The sequence below is a fragment of the Erinaceus europaeus genome, chromosome 3, assembly GCF_950295315.1.
Source record: "Erinaceus europaeus chromosome 3, mEriEur2.1, whole genome shotgun sequence".
Lineage (NCBI taxonomy): Eukaryota > Metazoa > Chordata > Mammalia > Eulipotyphla > Erinaceidae > Erinaceus > Erinaceus europaeus.
This window is the reverse complement of record NC_080164.1, coordinates 107,069,688-107,089,866: the sequence shown is the minus strand read 5'-3', so window position 1 is coordinate 107,089,866 and position 20,179 is coordinate 107,069,688. Positions and strand designations below refer to the sequence as shown.

Genomic DNA, 20,179 nt, shown 5'->3' with positions numbered 1-20,179 from the left:
ACCTGCAGACCTGCTTCACCACCTGTGAAGCGACTCCCCTGCAGTTGGGGAGCCGGGGTTTGAACCGGCATCCTTATGCTGGTCCTTGTGCTTTGCACCACCTGCGCTTAACCCGCTGTGCTACAGCCCGACTCCCCCAAGCCATTATTTCTATGAGAGTCTGAGAGGGTTGTCCCTGAGCCCTCTCCTCCTCAGAAGAGACGGTAGGCAGGTCCTCGCCTGATCTTGTGACCTTATGATAGATGGGCTTTTCCAGACTGGGAACCTTCCTGCACAAGCTTCCTCATCCCCTTTGAACAAAGACATGAATTACTGTGTATAGCCAACCAAAACCCACCACAAATATCCTGGCTTTGCTCAACTGCCCCCTAAACCACTGCCCTGATGTGTTTGTGATTCACCTTTACAGAAAAGACTACCTATGCATGGTGAGCTCTTGAGGAGATCTTACATGGTAACTCAAACAAACGCCTGATAGGTCAAAACTTAACCGTGTATTGTGTGTGTGGCTTACCGTAACCTTTTTTCTTTTTTCTTTTTATTTAAACATTTATTTTTATTATTTATTCCCTTTTGTTGCCCTTGTTGTTTTATTGTTGTAGTTATTATTGTTGTTGTTCTTGATGTCATCATTGTTGGAAAGGACAGAGAGAAATGAAGAGAAGAGGGGAAGACAGAGAGGGGGAGAAAAAGATAAGACACCTGCAGACCTGCTTCACCACTTGTGAAGTGACCCCCCTGTAGGTAGGGAGCTGGGGGCTCGAACCGGGATCCTTATGCCGGTCCTTGCGCTTTGCGCCACTTGCGCTTAACCTGCTGTGCTACCACCCGACTCCCACCTTAACCTTTTTCTAACCCTTGGGTGTATCTACCCACTTGTAGCCCTAAATAAACAAGTTGTCTCTCTGAAGCTTCTCCCGGAGGTGGTCATATGATTTCTCTCCCTGTGATTCCTCTCCATGCAGTCTCCCTAGTCAACAAGGTTCCCAGGACCCCTGGAGTGGCCCTTTCCCACTCCCCTCCTCCGAAGTCGCCCACTGATGCATAGAGGAGAAATGGGCCCCACATCAGTATTGCTGCAAAATGTTAAGTGGTTGCGTTCAGAGACACAAAGCAGTTCAGTTATGATACACTGTATGTGTTTCAGTGGTCTCATCACTGACAGCACTACACTATACAGAAAGAGAAGATAGTTTATCAGGGCATTCATACCCTTAAAGGTGAGGCACACTCACAGAAAAGGAGACTTTGGCCCAGGAAGTGGTGAGTGGGCAGAGCACAATACTCCCATGCTTTAAGCCTGGAGTCTGATTCCAGGCACTGTATGTGCCAGAGCAGTGCCTCTGGCCTCTCTCTCTCTCTCTCCCCCTCTGTCTCATGAAATCAATAAATAAATCTTAAAAAATTAAGAGAGAGGGCCTGCAAGATAGCTCACATGGAAGGATGCCTGCTTGGTTCTGTGCATGAGCCACAATCTAGTGCAGACTATTCTGCACAGAGGACAGCTTTGGTGCTGCTGTGTCTTCCCTTGTCCTTGGTCTCTTTCTGTCTGTCTTTCAGAAAATGTTGGCCTGGTGCGATGAAGCACCAGTGATGATAAGGAACAAGAACAAGAAAAAGGGAAAGGGGAAGGAAGAGGAGGGGGATAGATGGGTAGAGAAGGGGAAGGGGGAGAAGTAGGAGGAGGAGGAGGTGGAGGAGGAGGAGGAAGGGGAAGAAGTCCAGGTACAATTGAAAATTGCATCTACTTCTTGGGGGTAATATGCTCATATGCACTTGAGCATATTAAAGAAACTAAGAAGTTTTGCAATGAGGAAGGCTCCTTAGCTGTACCCAAGAAGTATCTTCTACACCGATTTGATTATACAACTGTTTTCTTTTTGCTTAATGAGGGTGCATTTAGCCTTTTCCTGAACATGAAATTAGTCTACTTTGAAAAACAGCAGTGCTTTTTTTTTTTTCTCTGATGTCTGAAGAATGTTTCCAAATGAAGTAAAAAACAAACAAACAAACAAACAAACAAAAAAGCCTTGTCTGGCCAGTCTCTGCTTCCAACAGCAGAACAAGTTAACATTGTCTCAACAAATTAGCAGAATAAACTCACTGAAGGAATGCAGTTGCACTTTCCTGGAACTTAACTGCAATCAGACTTAAAACAAAACAAACAAAAACACATAAAATCTTCTTTACTTTCAAGTAACAATCATCTTTGTTGCATCTTCAAAGAGAAATCTCTCTTGGTGTGCCTTGAAGCAAAAGAAAAATACTATACACTGGTAACTTAGGGGCAAAGGGAGAGTCAAATGCAAAGATGGGGGTTAGGGCTAGGGCTGGCCACTGTGTCACCAGGTTCCCCCCACAGGCCATGAGCTCCCCAGCCTCAGGGACCCACAAGCAGCAACTCACAGGCGATGCGCACATAGGCCTTCCGGCTCTTAGTGGTCCCTGCTGAACTCCAGGCCACACACTGACACCAGTAATCTTCGGGCCCAAAGAGTTCTTCCACCTGCTGCCGTGAAATCTCAATGGTCACTTCCCGGACAATGAGTCCTGCCAAGAGAAAGGATGAGTTGAGTTGGGAGAAGCTTGTAACCCACATAAATCCTCTGGTCATCATCATCTGCCCACTCGCCCTGGGGTGAGGCTCTTTCTTCTCAACACTGGAGATCTGCACCCTGATGCTGTGTCTCCTCCCATTTCATGATCCTTGATTCCAGTGATTCCACTCACAACACTTTCATTCTTGGCTATTTCATGGGTTCAGAGGAAATCAGAGTGGACTCCACTGAATTCCACCAGTCCCCTCTACCTTGGATAATATTCACTTCCCACCAAGTTATTTCATCCTATATATTATTTTAAAAAATTATTTATTTATTTTTATATTTTTTCTTTAATGGGGGATTAATGGTTTATAGAAAACAGGTAGTAAAACACAGTAGTTGGTACATGTGTGACATTTCTCAGTTTTCCACATGACAATCTAATCCCCTCTAGGTCCTCCGCCATCATGTTCTAGGACCTGATACCCTGTCCCACTCTAGAGTCCTTTATTTTAACGCAATAAACCAAACCCACAAGTTCTGCTATGTGTTTTCTCTTTTGTTCTTATTTCTCAACTACTGTCTATGAGTGAGATCATTCCATATCCATTCCCTACCAGGGATGTCACAGGGACTTGGTGTTTGCACACTGAACCAACTGCTGCTGGCAGCTAAATATTTCCCTTTCATTTTACATATTCTTACATAATCTTGAGTTTCACATGCTCTGAGACTTTTACCTTCATAACACATATCTTGGGTATGACAGTCATGGTTGTGAGCTGCTGTATAACAACTGGACCTTCCTAATTATTCACATAGCATAAGAACAAGCCAAAAACTCTAGTCATGATTATATCACCCATAAACATATCTCCATAGAACATCAAACATCACTCCACATGATCTAGAAAGTAGTAAATATGCAGTGACTATTTTTTATAAATATTTTTATCTATTTATAGGAAAGAATGAGGAGAGAGAGGGCACATTACTGGTCTACCATAGGTGGCATTGGGGATTAAACTTTAGACCTCACATGTGTAAGGAATGCTTCTCATGTGCTGGACAATCTCTATGGCTCTGTAACAAATATTTTCAACTAACTAGGTAACTTTAGGTGAGTTATTTTTCAGTTAATAAGGCACACTGGGCTTCTAGAGTGAAATTCTGACCTTAGCTAACAAACCTGATATCCTATCCACACAATGCCCAAGTGTAAGGGTTTAAAGTAGCATATTGTAAAAAATGCAAAGTGTAATAACTGTAAGGTAACAAAAATCCTGCTGTACAGTGGCCTCCAGTGAGAATGCCCAAGTAACTGAACTTTGTTTTCATAGCGTTATGTGATCCAAAATAATAAAAATTGAGAAGTAAAAAAGAAAAAATCCCCCCTCAAGGTTATCGTTTGGCCTAAATGACAAATCCACTGTACCAAGTGACCTTTTAGTTCCCCTTCCTTCCTCTTCCTCCCTTGCTCCCTTCCTCCCTCCCTTTCTTTTTTTTTCCTCGATAGAGACAGGTACATTAAGAGGGAAGGGGGAGATAGAGATGGGGAAAGAGAGAGACATCTGCAGCCCTACTTCATCACTCATGAAGCTTCCCCGTGCAGGTGGAACTTGGGGGATTGAACCCACAACCTTGCATATGTTACATGTTTACTCTACTGGGTGAGCCACTACCTAGCCCCTAGTGGCTGTCACTTTAGGTGATATGGAAAATAGCAACCTCTATTTCAGACATTCAGCCTGAATTATGACTCTTCACACTGCAGTAAGATGATGAATCATTTGAACATTGGGTGGACATTACCTTTCCGAGGAAGGAGAGGACACATTCTTTCACAGTGGAAGGCAACTCAAGGGGTAAGATGGATTTGCTCTTGGCCAAAAATGTGTGCTGTTCATTCATTTGTTCTGTCATTCATCTATTCATTATCAAATAAATGTTGATCAATTATCCTAAAGATGGTGCACTAAGGGTCTCGAGTTGAAGGAGTTGAAGGAAGCAGCCAGAAAAGAGAGACACCTATAGCACTTGGACCAAGGTTCTATGTATGATAATATGTGCACTCTACCAGTTGAACTGCAACCTAATTCTGTTATTGGTTAAATTTTTTTCCAAGTAACAGAAATATCTGAAGCTCTCACTTTTCTATAGATAGATTACTACAGTATGTAAACCAGTGTTCAAGTAGTAAAACAACGTCTACAGCAAACCTCTCAGCGAATAGCAGTGCTTCTCTCTGCATGTCTGTTTCTCTCTTCCTTTCTTCTAAAAATAAAGACAGAGAGAGGGAGAGAGAGGAAATGGGAGGGCAGGAAGGGGGAGGGGAGAGGCTACAAGAAAGAGGCTTCTTTTCCTATGGTGGGTTCTGGGATTAAACCTGGGTCCTGCTCATGGAAAAGTAGTACACTAAGCAAGTGAGCTATTTTGCTGGTCCAAATGCCACTTTCTTAGCTCCCTCTCAAGTCCTGCCTAAGCTTGTCACCTTCTTGCATTATTGTTAGCATCAATGCTTAAACAACTGGGAGAAAGTCTAAGGTGATCAGATATAGAGAGGACTACAAAAGTTGGATAAGAGCAAGAGAATGGCCCACTTAATAATGACCCTTTTTGGTCAGTATCATTCTTCTCATATCCAGTTACCTTTGCAGTGAAGCAGTTCAGCTTTCTCACCCCCCACCCCCACACTCCATCCATTCCTAATATTTTATTTCCACCTTCTTCTGTTTACTGCTTGTTTCTATTTTACTTGCTTATACTTTCTTTCAAATTCAGCTACTGGAAACCTTTTTTTTTTTTTTTTAACAGGTTGATGCAGTAAGTTTATAGCCTCCCAAGGACTGGTAAACCTCACATGTGTGAGTTTCCTTCAAACTCTAATGACAACTCTACAACACAGAGCTGCAGCACAGGGGCTCAGGTTGCCAAAACCACACATAGGTATTTTGTGTCCCAAGATGATGGTTTCAGGTTTCATTTTCTCCTTTCACTTAATGCAATTACAGGAAATCCTAAATGTTTGGGGACCTTGTGCGAGGGCTTCTGTGTTCATTATCCTACATAGGCTCATACTGTTTCTACCCACCAGTGAGTTATTGGCTTTTAAAGAGCCACAGATACACCCTGTAACCACAGGGATCCTTCTGAGTCTGAATGTTCTGAACTGTGGGGTTCAAGCTCCCTGTAGGTGCAAGCCTCAAGTACACACTGATTTTTGTCTTAAGTTTCACAGACGCTGCATTCAGGGGCTGACAGATTAATCACAGCTGTGTATAGCTATGCCCTCATACCCCCAAAACCAGCATTTGATCAACAGCACAAAAGTGAAAAGAAGCACAGAAGCCTGAAGTGTCTATACACTTATAGCTCAAAATTCTGCAGAAGCTGCTGTATTCTGATTCAATTAGAGCTACCTGACCGCACAAGCCAGACATGGGTGGTTATGTCCAAGTCAGTATGATCTTTCCTGTTGGACTGTGAAATTCCCAGTCTGCTTGAAGTCTTCAGATGAGAGAAGCAAGCTGCCTTGAAATCTGAAATGTCACTGGCATGACCTCCCAGTAGAGCACTTTGAAGGTTTTCTGGAAACCTCAAGTTGGCTCCAGGTTATCTGAGGGCAAGGATAAATAAATGCTTCAATCTATAGGATGTGTTCAAATACAAATGTGTGTTTGTACTTCTGACAAATAAAAGATTCTCACGGCCATCCTTCCTTTCCTAGTGGCATCTGAAGGGTTCACGCTTAGAAATTTGCAGTCCTTCCCATTTATAAACGGGATTCCTTGTGGCTTGAGAGTTGAGTGCAGGAAGGTTTTTAACATGCTACACCAAAAAGCTTTTCAGTGAATGTAATACTACCTTCAAAAGGATCTTAGAAATTCAGCTCCAACCTAGGTCAGATTGAGGAGTTTACAGTTTACAGTATCTCCTCATATTTGGAGCTACTCTCTACCCAAATCCTGCTTCCAAGTTCTACTCTCAATTGTGACACCATCTTCCCAGACAACATTTCTAGTCCACCCCCATGTGAGCTATCAAGCTCAAGCAAAGAATATTAAGACACAGGCTCGCAGGAACATTCGTAAAATAGATTTCCTGGCTGCCTTCTACATATATATGAAATGAAAGCATGGGGATCCTTTTCTTAAAATTCTTCTGCTTGAAGAACATTACTAAAGGAAATTAATTTTAAGTGAGTCTAAGAAATGCAGCTTTTAAAATGTATACATTTAGTTGTACTGTTTCTGAATGTATGGCTATCTTTCCAACCTATGGCCCCTACTTTTATCTACTCTATTCCTACTTTATGGTTCCTGTTTATTAATTTTTTCCTGCTTTATAGCTTACCAACTTTCAGTCACCAAGTTGCAGATGTTACCACAACACTATCCTGACTTCCCTGGGCAGACAACTTCACCGATATACCCTCATACCCTACCTCCCCAGAGTCCTACCACACTAGGAAAGATAGAAACAGGTACGGACTCACCTGCCAACACCCATGTCCATAATATACATATACATATACATATACATATACATATACATATACATATACATATACATATACATATACATATACATATACATATACATATACATATACATATACATATACACCCAGCTCCAAATACAGTCCTCTGACTGTATTTTGTGGCTATATGTAAAGATGGCAACAAAATCTGATGAAAAGCATTGATTCATCATCTTCACTGAATCACCAGCTTAATTTTGTGGGAGTGATCAGGCAGCACCGTGTATTTCCAGAAGATCATGACAAAGTGATCACAGATGCATGAGGAGTACTGCGGTGTCATTACCAAACAGAACAGGCACATCCCTTAGAAATGTCACCTGGAGCACTGGCAATGTATAAGGAGGTTCTCAAACATTACGTTTTAGAAAAGGAAAGCTTGGGCAAATGTCACTTCTAGATTGAAGTTGTTCACTTTTCATCTAAAACTGTCTTTAATAGCAGGTGATATTCTTTTTTAAATTTATTTATTGGGGAATTAATGTTTTACATTTGACAGTAAATACAACAGCTTGTACAGGCATAATATTTCCCAGTTTTCCATATAACCATACAACCCCCACTAGGTCCTCTGTCATCCTTTCTGGACCTGTATTACCCACCCCCGCCCCAGTCTTTTACTTTGGTGCAATATGCCAACTCCAGTTCAGGTTCTACTTGTATTTTCTCTTCTGATCTTGTTTTTCAACTTCTGCCTGAGAGTGAGATCATACCATATTCATCCTTCTATTTCTGACTTATTTCACTTAACATGATTTTCTCAAGCTCCATCCAAGATCGAGTGACAATGGTGAAGTCAGCAGGTGATATTCTAAAATCAAGCATCACCTTGAAAGAGACTTTTTTAATTTTAAAATTTTTTATTTGTTATTAATAGTTTGTTACAAGATTGTAAGATTTTAAAATTACACTACACCATATCCACTGCCATGGTTCTGTGTCCCCACTCTCTTACCTCCCCCAGATAACCTCTAGAGTTTCCATAAGTCTTACAAACAGTTTGCTGCTTCTGATTTATTTGGATTTATTTTTTTATACAAGTTCATGTAAATCAGATCTCTATATTTCATATGAGTGAAATCGCTCCTCCAGTTCCATCCATTTTGTCCCAAAGGACACAATATTGTCTTTTCTGACTGTAGAGTAACATTCCATAGAGCATATATCCCCTAACTTCATTAGCCAGTCATCTGTTGATGGGCATTTAGGCTACTTCCACTCTTTTGTTATTGTGAATAATGCAGCTATGAACATAAGGGTGCATGTGTCCCTTCTAATTAGTGTTTGACTGTCCACTGGATAAGCATGCCTAAGAGTGGTATTGCTGAATCATAAGGTAATTTCACTTTTATTTAAGGACTCTCCATACAGTCTTCCAAAGGGGCTGTACAAGTTTGCATTCCCACAAGCAGTGAGCAGAGTTCCCTTTTCTCTACAACCTCACCAACACCTGTCACTTCCTGGCTCACTGATGTAAAGCATCCTCTCAGGTGTGAGATAGTATCTCAATGTAGTTTTAATTTGCATTTCTCTAATGATAAGTGAAGGACAGCATTTGGAAAAGACTTTTTAAAATATACTTAGCAAATAGACAACTTGATGATTCCGGCATCTCTGTTGCTAGGAAGGATGTTAACACAGTAGTAGAAGAAGGTATCACTATGGATGTCCAGACTTTGTTTCTCATTCCCTTCAAGTATAATGACTTGTAGATTAGAAAGAGTTCAGAGACAAGATGCTGTGAAGATCTGAGCAACTCAACCACCTCCAGGACTCTCCCAGTAGGAAGGAGAACTGCCTAGGTCATGCTACCAAATCTCATTACAGGACATCCACAGCTAGGATGTGGCTTGGTGGCAATGTTTGGAGCTACAGTTAGAGTTGTTCAGGAACATATTATAGGCCATGATTGAATCAGTGGGGACTCTTTTTCATGCTTCCACCCAGTGTTTTTTTGTTTTTTTTCTTTTTTTGCCTCCAGGATTATTGCTGGGGCTCAGTGCCTGCACCATGAATCCACTGATCCCGGAGGCCATTTTTTCCTCCTTTTGTTGCCCTTGTTGTTGTAGCCTTGTTGTGATTATTATTGTTATTGTTGATGTTCATTGTTGGATAGGACAGAAAGAAATGGAGAGAGAGGGGAAGACAGAGAGGGGGAGAGAAAGACAGACACCTGCAGACCTGCTTCACCACCTGTGAATCGACTCCTCTGCAGGTGGGGAGCCGGGGGCTGGAACTGGGAGCCCTACACCGGTCCTTGAGCTTGGCGCCACATGCGCTTAACCCACTGTGCTACCGCCTGACTCCCCCACACAGTGTTTAATTAGATTAATTCTTTCTAATGTGATCTAAGAAATGAAATATATCCATTCTAGATACCTTCATTTAAACTAGATAACTTAAAATAGTAAACCATCAAATAAAAGCGAGCCAAGCTCTAAAAATAGGTAGTGATTTTAGTGACTTATAACTCTTACTAACCTAATTTGACAGCTTGAAAGACAGAAAATGCAAGACACTGTATGCCACAGGCAGTTATCTGGTAATCTTTGAATTAGAGCAAGGTAGAAAAGCAAGGTAAATACACACTTTATTAACTTTTTTAGGTTTTATATGTCCTTTGTATTTTAATTGTTTTGTGTAGCTGGAGTTTGCTACTTATATACTTATATTTTTCTCTGTGAGCCTTTCTTTTTTCTTCCCAGGATTCTTGCTGGGATGTCACACCTATAAGATGCCACTACTCTTGGCAGACACTTTTGTTTTTAATTTTTAATAATGATTTAATAATGATCAGCAATGTTGTAATATAACAGGGGTACAATTCCACACACTTCCCACTACATGAGTTCCTGGTCCTATCCCCTCCATTGGAAGCTCCCCTATTCTTTACCCCCTTTTGGGAATATGGACCAAAATCCTTTATGGGGTGCAGAAAGAGGAGGGTCGAGCTTCTTAAATTGCTTTTCTGCTGAATATGGATGTTGGCAGGTTGATCTATACCCCCAGCCTGTTTCTATCTTTCCCTAGTGGGGTAAGGCTCTGGATAGGAGTGGTTCCAGGACACATTGGTGAGGCCTGTCTGGACTGTCCAGGGAGGTCAGGATGGCATCATGGTAGCATCTGCAACTTGGTAGCTGAAAGGCAATATGACATAAAGTAAATTGTTCAATAAGCAGGCACCCAAAGATGGGAACAGGGCAAATGAAACTAGGTCTTCATGTGGGAGGAAGCTGGGAAGTCTTTTTTTAGTTATGTTCCATGTGGACCTGAGCCTGGTTATTAGCATGTGGGTGGACCAAAAGCATTGTCTGGGAAGATGGTGTCAGAGTTGAGAATAGGACTAGAAAGCTGGATCAGGGAAGAGAGTGGCTTTCAAATATGAGAAAAAGTATAAATATCATTAACGATTAACCCCATCAATCTGATCTAGAGCCCATGTCTATTCATATTTAGCACAGCAGGCTGTGTAAGCTCTGAGTCCCTGTCAGTCTAGGTTCACAGTCTATGGTCACAGCTGGGAACATTCTAGGCTACACTCATTTCAGGACCAGTCTTCCTTAAGTGGCAGAATAGGCTGACCCAATATCCCTTTGGAGAGTGGGGTAGTCCCTACTATTGCTGCTCTACATTGAGGGCAAGGTCCTAGCAAGGTCCACAAGAGGACTTATGATGTTCCTGATGGAAGTGACCAGTGATAGTGGTGAGAGGGATCTATTAGAGGGATCTAGGCCCATCATATCAATGTGGGAGTCCAAGCATTCATTCCCTGACAAGGGCACCAGATGATGGGGTAGCTTGGAATTAACCAAAAAGGCCATCATTAAACTGAAGATAAAACCATGGGGAAAAATGGGCAAATATACATAAACATAGATATATTGTTTAAGAAATAGTAGTCAACCCATATTTATGACCTTGGGAGAACTGCTGTAGCTTGCAATGGAAGGAATGAGGATACAGAACTCTAATGGTAAGAATGGTGCCTTGTAATTTTGTATTAAAATTAAAATTAATTTTGTAATTTTCAAATACAATTTTAAAAGGAAGTCTGTTGAATTTGGATTGGCAATCCTTTCAAATAGATTAAACAATGTGTGGAACTCCCCACAGTGAATAAAAATATTTTGCCATTGGAAACATTCTGAAAAACCTATAAAGCAAATAATCTAGGGATATGGAGGGAGACTAAGTCTGTGAGTCTGACACTAACTCATTGTTGGGGATGAATGCTTTCATGAGGAATCAAAGGTGCTTAAGGAAGTGGGAAAAAGTAAACCCAAATGCAGAGTTAAAAAATCAAGGCAGAGTGGTTTATACTAATTGAGTAAGGCAGTAAAATTGGAATTAGAGAGAAGAAAAATAGATGTGTCTTGAATGGTGCTTAGTAATTTGTTCTTTGTGGCAGGAAGTCTGTAAACATTATAAATCAGGGGTCTGGGTGGTGGTGCACTGGATTGAGGGCACACAGTACTAAGTGCAAGGAACTGTGCAAGGGTCCTGGTTTGACCTTGGCTTCCCACCTACAGGGGGGATGCTTCACAAGTGGTGAAACAGGTCTGCAGGTGTCTGTCTTGTCTCTTCTTCTCTATCTCCCCCTCCTCTCTCAATTTCTCTCTATCCTAACCAAGGATAAAATGGGGGGAAAAAGCATCCAGGAGCAATAAATTAGTAGTGCCAGCATCAAGCCCTAGCTATAACTCTGGAGGCAAATAAATAAACATTATTATATATCAAAGAAATGACTTTTTGTTTGTTGTCTGTACCAGAGCCCTGCTCAGATCTGGCTGGTAGAGGTACTAGGGATTGAACCTGGGGTCTTGAACCTTCAGGGAGGAAAGTTTTGCAGAAACAAGATGCTATCACCTAGCACAGAAATAACATTTCTTTCCCCAATGATATACTTTGAAAAGATTAATCTGTCTCTACTAGGAAACAAGACAGATCTGATTCACTTTAATAAAATTTTAATCATTCTAATTATTATTACAAAGGATTTTCAGTGAGTCATTAATCCTAACTGCCCCCAAAAAGTGTTCTCCAAATAACCACTTACTGTTAAGCTTTCGTTTTACATATATCCCAGTGGTTTAGAAACAAACAAGTTTAAGCAGCATTACTAACAGTCACTCAAACATAGGCTACTGGGGACAGCTACTTGTGTATATGAAGAACAATGTATTTCATATTTTTAATTTAATTTTTTTATTGCCACCAGGGCTATGACTGGGCCTTAGTGCCTGCACAATGAATCTACCATTCCCAATAACCATTTTTGTTTTTTTCCTCTCCCCTCTCAATTTCTCTCTGTCCTATCAAATAAAAACTGGGGTGGGAGTGGGGGATGGGGTGGTGGGATGATCACCAGGAGTGTCGGATTTGTAGTGTCCTCACTACAAGCCTCAGCCAGCTATAGTGTGATTTCTGGACTTTCATCCATTTAGAGTCTTTTCTAAGACTCAGTCTTTAAGTTTGCTTACTCAGTTTTCCCAACATCATTTACTGAAGAAACATTCCTTGCTCCTTGTAAACTCTTGGTCACTCTGTCATTAGTTGTCTTATAAGTGACTTTACATGAACCTTCTTCATATTTTAAAGAAAATACAAACTGGATGAGTACAATTGTATCTTCCAAAGTCTTTCCTTTCCAACCAGAACATGCTTTTCAACATGTTTACATATCACCAAGGTGGAGGTTTTGGGGTTGTTTCAGGCTGTCATAGGTAATCAGGAAGCAGAGGAGCATGGGGTATGAAGAATAGAAATCCTAGAAATCCTACTTCAGTACAATAAATTAGGAAAATATAAAGACTTGGGGGGTGTTGGTGATGGACCTGGTTGAGGGCACATGTTACAATGCACGAGGACCCAAGTTCGAGCCCCCAGCCCCCACCTGAAGGGGGAAAGCTTTGCCAGTGGAGAAGCAGGTCTGCAGGTTTCTCTCTCTCTTTTTTTTCCTCTCTGTCTATCTCTATCTCCCCATACCCTCTTAATTTTGGACTGTCAATAAAAATTTTGGACAGTCAATAAAAAATTGACTGGATTTTAAAAAAAATTATGGGGGATTAATGGTTTTCAGTTGACAGCCAAATACAATATTTTGTACATGCATAACATTTCCCAGTTTTCCACATAACAATTCAACCCCCACTAGGTCCTCCTATGCTATCAAGTTCCGGGACTTGAACACTCCCCATCCCCACCCTAGAGTCTTTTACTTAGGTACAGTAAACCAACTTCAGTCCAAGTTCTGCTTTGTGTTTTCTCTTCTAATCTTGCTTTTCAACTTCTATGACTGAGATCATCCCATATTCATTTTGGCTATTACAAATTGTGCTACAATGAACATAGGTATACACAAATCTTTTTGGGTGGGTATGTTTGGTTCCTTAGGGTATATCGTCAGGAGAGGAATTGCAGGGTCAAAGGGTAGGTCCTCTTCTAGCCTTCTGAGGGTTCTCCAGACTGCTCTCTCCACAGGGGTTGGATCAATTTACATTCCCACCAGCAGTGTAGGAGGGCTCCTTTGCATCCACAAACTTTCCAGCATTTGTTGCTATTACCTTTTCTGATGTATGACATTCTCACAGGAGTGAAGTGGTATCTCACTGTTGTCTTTATTTGCATGTCTCTGATAATGACTTGGAGCATTTTTTCATATGTTTGTGGGCCTTTTGTATCTCTTCTGTAGTGAATATTCTGTTCATATCTTCTCCCCAATTTTGGATGGGGTCATTTGTTTTCTTGTTGCTGAGTTTGGTGAGCTCTTTATATATTTTGGCTATCAGCCTCTTGTCTAATATATGGCATGTACAGATCTTCTCCCATTCTGTGGGAGGTCTCTTTATTTGGGTGGTGGTTTCTTTTGCTGTGTAGAAGCCATTCAATTTGATGTAGTGCCACTGGTTTATTTTTGATTTAGTCTTTTTTGTAATTGGATTTGTTTCATTGAAGATGCTTTTAAAACTTATATATAAAAGAGTTCTGCCAATATTTTCCCCTAAGTATTTGATAGTTTCTGGTCTAATATCCAAGTCCTTGATCCTTTTGGAGTTTACTTTTGTGTTCGGTGAAATATAGTGGTTCAATTTCACTCTTCTGCATGTTTCAACTCAATTTTCCCAACACCGTTTGTTGAGGAGACTCTCCTTTCCCCATTTAATAAGACTGGATTTTCTAGACATCACAATGACAAAAAAATACAGGTTTTTTTTCTTTTTCTTTTTTTTTTTGCCTCCAGGGTTATTGCTGGGGCTTGATGTGTGCACCACAAATCCACTGCTCCTGGAGGCTATTTTTTCCCCTTTTGTTGCCCTTATTTTATCTTTGTTGTCGTTATAATTATTATTGTTGTTATTGATGTCGTTGCTAGATAGGACAGAGAGAAATGGAGAGAGGAGGGGAAGACAGGGGGAGAGAGAAATAGATGCCTGCAGACCTGCTTTACCACTTGTGAAGTGACTCCCGATCCCAGGTGACTCGAACCAGGATCCTAACACCAGTCCTTGTGCTTGGAGCCATGTGCACTTAACCCACTGCGCTACTGCCCTACCCTCCAAAATACAATTCGTAGGTCAAATGAAAAGTAGGCTTATTATTGTGTGTATGTTTTCATTACTAACAAAAGAGGTAAAGGTACAAAAAAATATTAGATTCAGAAGAAGAAATCAGATTTTTTTTAAGTGAACATCATTAATAACAGCTGGCAGGATGCTAAATTTATCATTTATATAAACTTTAAATTGATGAAAGAGTCCTTCTCCAGTGTACTTCACAGGATATAACAGGATCATAAGCCGCCTTGGAGAGAGCCTATTTACACAGATGTACTGAGATGTTCCTTCCATCTTCCCAGGAACACAACCTGCCCACATTTTTCCAGCTTCCTTCTGCTTCAAATATAGACACAAATACCATTAGCATCAACCACATGTGAGTGGAAGGGCAAGAATCTCAGGGTCAAGCTATTGAAGAAGCTGGCAGGTGTCTTCCCTTCCTGCTAGTTAGGTGCAGAAGGGATGAGGCCCAAGTGGAGAGCAGAGGCACAGACTGGAAGAACTTTGGGTCCAGACCTGATCAAAGGGCATATACTTGCTCTCCAACCAAGGGCAAGTTGCTGAGTTGCTGTGGAAATGTTATTCTATACTATTGCACTTGAGATATTCCCTGGAGGATGGAGGGGTGTCCATCTGATTGTTATGATGGTTTATCATCATGTAGACTCAAATAACACAACTGTAATATGAATGGTACCTAATAGTTTTTCCCAAATGTCTACTGGACATAGACAATACTGACAAATACCAAATTTGTCTTTTTTTAAAAAAAAATCTGACTTCATTTTTTTTTTTAATTTAAGTCAGGTAACATCTTGTTGGATGCAGAGAAGAATTTCTATTAGCTTTGAGTTTCCAGATGTCTGAATATGTGGTTACAACATGATGCTCAAAATGTTACAAAACAGGAATTTGCTTAGGATGTAACAGTAATACAATATGCAAAATATTATGCTTGCAATATTTCTCATAATATAATTTCCGGCATAATTGTTGAACAGATTAATATGGAAATTTAGGTAATAGTAAAAGTTACCTTTTTATTATTTTAAAAATTTATTTATTTATAAAATGGAAACACTGACAAAACCAGAGGATAAGAGGGGTACAATTCCCACCACCAGAGCTCCGTATACCATTCCCTCCCCTGATAGCTTTCCTATTCTTTAACCCTGTAGGACTATGGACCCAGGGTCATTATGGGGTGCAGAAGGTGGAAGGTCTGGTGGCTTCTGTAACTGCTTCCCCACTGAATATGGGTGTTGACAAATCGATCCATACTCCCAGTCTGTCTCTCTCTTGCCCTAATGGGGCAGAGCTCTGAGGAAGTGGAGCCCCAGGACACATTGGTGGGGTCATCTGTCTAGGGAAGTCAGCATTCCCCTTTTACAAATAAAAATTTAAAAAGAGAGTCAAAGAGAGAGAGAGAAATAACTATATGGCAACTAGACAAAGCGCACTTCACTTCTGAAAAGATGCACTAGGTTTGGATCCACAACGGAGAGGAAAGCAACCTTCCTCTCAGGCTTCCCCATTGCCCAGAGTAACCCAAACCCCAAGAGAGGGCATCTTTGTTAGAATGATGAACAGTGAAACCAGTGAAAAGTGGACACGATATTCATTACCAAGTCCAACATTTACATACTTCTCATTCCAAAGAGTTGGAATACATAAAGAATTATGGTTCATACTCCCAAAGGGATAAAGAATAAGGAAGTTTCCAATGGAGGGGATGGGGCAGGGACCTCATGTGGTGGGAACTGTGTGGAATTGTACTCCTGTTATCTTACAATCTTGTTATCATCTTTAAATCACTAATAAAAATAAATTTTAAAAAAGAAAAACTCAAGCAAGATTTTTAGAGAAGGACAGGGAGCTATCATTAAAAGAGAAGAATACAAACACTCGTCTTTCATGAATAATTTCCGCACCAGTCTCCCTCCTTTAAAGTCTGCCCACCTCCTACACTGATATTTCCTTAAATTATACAGTTACTTGCACCTGTTGAGAAATACCAACCCATCACCTCTGAAATTTCCTGCTACTCATCAGACTTTAGGCTTGCTCTAAAAATCTCTCATATGAGCAGACTGTTCCCAAATACTTAGGAGTCCCCTCTCTATTAAAAGAGACAGCTGAGGTTCCAAGAAAATAAAGACAGTGCAAGCCTATCACACATTCTAGCACTTTGAAGTACATCTCGCTATATAAAAAGAACAAGGGGCACCTGGGCCAAAGGGAAAGGGAAACAGGCTGAAGGGAAGCTTGGAAGGTAACAGGAACCATGTCACATCTTGTCCAAGTTTGTGCTTTACATAAAGCTGCAGTTGAGGCTAGACAAAGGAAATCTCTGCACTTTTTATTTCTGGTTCAGAGGATTTACATGCTTTCTCTAACGATCTGGGCCTTCAGTTCTGGGTAATGTCTCCCAGTTCCCAGCTTAGCACTCATGCAAAATTGAAGCAGTTTGGAGGTGGTTTAATAGCTGCAGATGAATCTCAATGTGCTGGAAAAGGCATAATGGCTGTTTAGCACTTAGTAGGAGAAGCCAAGGAAATAGGGGGGTGGGGTGGGTGTTGAACTCAGGCCATCTGGGAAGCTGACAGAGAGGGGCCACCTTAACCAGGCATGCATAGCCCTGTGGTGCTGCCAGGCCAACATCAGTGTGTGGGGGTATGGGTGTGGAGAGGAAATAAGACCATCTTGGGACACTTTTGAACTCACTGACCACTTCAGTCTGATGTGGGCAGCAGTGGGGAAGAAAACTTCATGCAAAAAGGAGCTCTGAGAATGGCCAGGTCTGTGTGAGTCGGGAAGGCCCTCAGAGAGGCCATGGTGAGGAGGCTGCTAGTGAGTGCTGTGCAGAAGGGCTGGAGGAGGCACCAGAAGCTGTATGGCAAGTGACACTGATAACTAGAGACACATGAGGGGATGGTATTCAGTGAGGTAAGTCAGAAGGAGAAGGGTGATTCTCACTCATAGGTGGGGTATAAGAAACAAGCTTTGTCCAAAATGGAGACCCCAGGTCTCATCTGCTATAGATTCCTGATTATTAAACAATTTGTTTTACTTAATATATTAATGCTTTTTCAGCCACCGAGTTGCAGATGCTACCATGATGCCAACCTGACTTCAATAAATTTTCAGTGCTCATAAACCAGAGCTGAACAGTGCTCTGGTAAAATAAATAAACAAATAAAAAGAAAAAAAGAAAAAAAGCGGAGGGTAGACAGCATAATGGTTATGTAAGCAGACTCTCATGCCTGAGGCTGCAAAGTCCCAGGTTCAATTCCCCACACCACCATAAACCAGAGCTGAACAGTGCTCTGGTAAAAATAAATAAATAAATAATAAATAATAAATTTTCTGTGCTGCTGGGGAAATACCAAGGAACTCAACATCAGGATCATTGGTTAAAGGATTGCCTGACTTTGGGAAACACATCACAGGGTTGGGTAGTGGCACACCTGGTTGAGTGTACATCTTACAGTGTACCTTTTTTAAAAAATTTCTTATCTTTGGGGGTTGGGCAGTAGCGCACAGGTGGTGAAGTAGGCCTGCAGGTGTCTGTCTTTCTCTCCCCCTCTCTGTCTTCCCCTCCTCTCTCGATTTCTCTCTGTCCTATCCAACAACGAAAGACATCAACAACAATAATAACCACAACAAGGCTACAACAACAAGGGCAACAAAAGGGGGAAAAAATGGCCTCCAGGAGCAGTGGGTTCATGGTGCAGGCACTGAGCCCCAGCAATAACCCTGGAGGCAAAAAAAATTATCTTTATTGATTTATTAGACAGATAAAGCCAGAAATCAAGAGGGGAGAGGGTGGTAGAGAGGGAGAGAGACAGAGAGACACCTGCAGCCATGCTTTACCGCACATGAAGCTTTCCCCCTGCAGGTGGGGGCGGGGGGGGGGGCTCAAACCCGGTTCCTTAACCACTATAATATGTATGCTCAACCAAATATGCCACCACCCAGCCCCTCTCTCTCTTTTCCACCCCTTCCTTCTCAATTTCTGCTGTCTCCATCCAATAAATAAATAAAATTAATGAAGAAGAAAGAAGACACATCATGGTGTCCAAGTGTCTAGAATGTATGTCCTCACCAGCAGTGAGTAAGCATTTCCATTGCTCCACACCCTGCACAGTATTTGGGGTTGTCAGTTTCTGCAATTGGGTCATTTATTAAATATTTTTTCTAAAGATTTTATTTATTTATTAGTGAGAAAGAAAGAAGAAAGAGAAAGACACCACTCTGGTAAATGTGCAGCCAAGGATCGAACTGGGGACCTCACAGTTGAGAGTCCAAAGCTTTCTCCACTACACCACCTCCTGGACCACCATTTGGGTCCTTTTAATCAGCATGCAGCAGCTTCTCACTATTGGAATTTGCCTCTTCCCTGACAGCATTCTTGTGAAGTGTCTTCTCACACACTCAGCTACCATTTGTTTCTATTCTTGGTGAGATGTCTGTTAAGATTCAATGCCCTTACAAACTGTCAAATATATTTTTTAATCAATTTATTTAGTTTTGATAGTAGCAGAGAGAAATTTTGAGGGAAGAAAGAACTAGAAAGGGGCAGAGAGACACCTGCAGCCCTGTTTTATCATTCATGAAACTGAGTGCCCCCCCACACACACCACAAGTAGAGACTAGGGGCTTGAACCTGGGCCCTTGCATACCTGACCCCTATCAAATTTATTAACGAGAGAGAAAGAGGAGAGAAGGACAGACAAAGAGAGAAAGAGGGAGGGGGAAATGCATTAATTTGGCTCTTATGCAAAGCCTGGAATTATATCCACAGGTCCAGGTGGGCAAGTGCTACTCTCAGCCACTGAGCTGCCTTCCTTGGTTGCGGAACTGACTTAGGAAGTGACATTTTCTTGACTGGCCTTTGGTCAATGTGGTGGGTTAAATGTGAACCCCCACCCCTACACACAAACACACACACACACACACACACACACACACACACACACACACACACACACACGTCTCCATCTGGATTCTCAAATAGATGAATGGCGCCTTATTTGGGACAAGCAAAGGCAAGGAAGAGGGGATTGGAAAATGTGGCCACAGGTCTGGAAGTACACAGTACAGGGAGCTGCCAGAAGAACTTGGAAGGAGAGGGAGTCCAGAAATCTTTGTGCTGAATTCCCTGAGGGAGGTTGACACTCACACTTCTGTTCTTCACAATACTGAGAGAGTGGTTATTTTTTGTTCTTTCTTCCTCTTCTTCTTTAGTATTTTTAATTTTATTTATTAGATAATAAAAATATTGACAAGGTTGTAGGATGAGGGGAATTCACAGAATTCCCACAGCCAGAGTTCTGCATCCATCTCCTTCATTAAAAGTTTTCCTATTTTTTTTTTTTTAATCTCTCTGGGAGCATGGATGCAGAATCATTCTGAGGTGCAGAAGGTGCAAGATCTGGCTTCTGTAATTGCTTCTTCCCCGGACATGGGCATTGACAGGTCGATCCATATCCCCAGACTAGCTTTTTTCCAAAATGGAGAGCGATTATCTTCTATTATTG

At 41.4% G+C, this 20,179-nt stretch overlaps 1 protein-coding gene across 2 annotated transcripts in view; it reads right to left on the bottom strand.

The window, feature by feature from the left end:
* The window catches only part of UNC5C (unc-5 netrin receptor C), a 409,388-nt gene that overhangs the window by 132,031 nt on the left and 257,178 nt on the right, over positions 1–20,179 (bottom strand). For both annotated transcript variants that reach the window (XM_060187721.1, XM_060187722.1), the window contains exon 3: positions 2,407–2,550. In XM_060187721.1, coding sequence (XP_060043704.1) covers positions 2,407–2,550 — 144 coding nt within the window. The remainder of the gene's footprint in view (positions 1–2,406; positions 2,551–20,179) is intronic.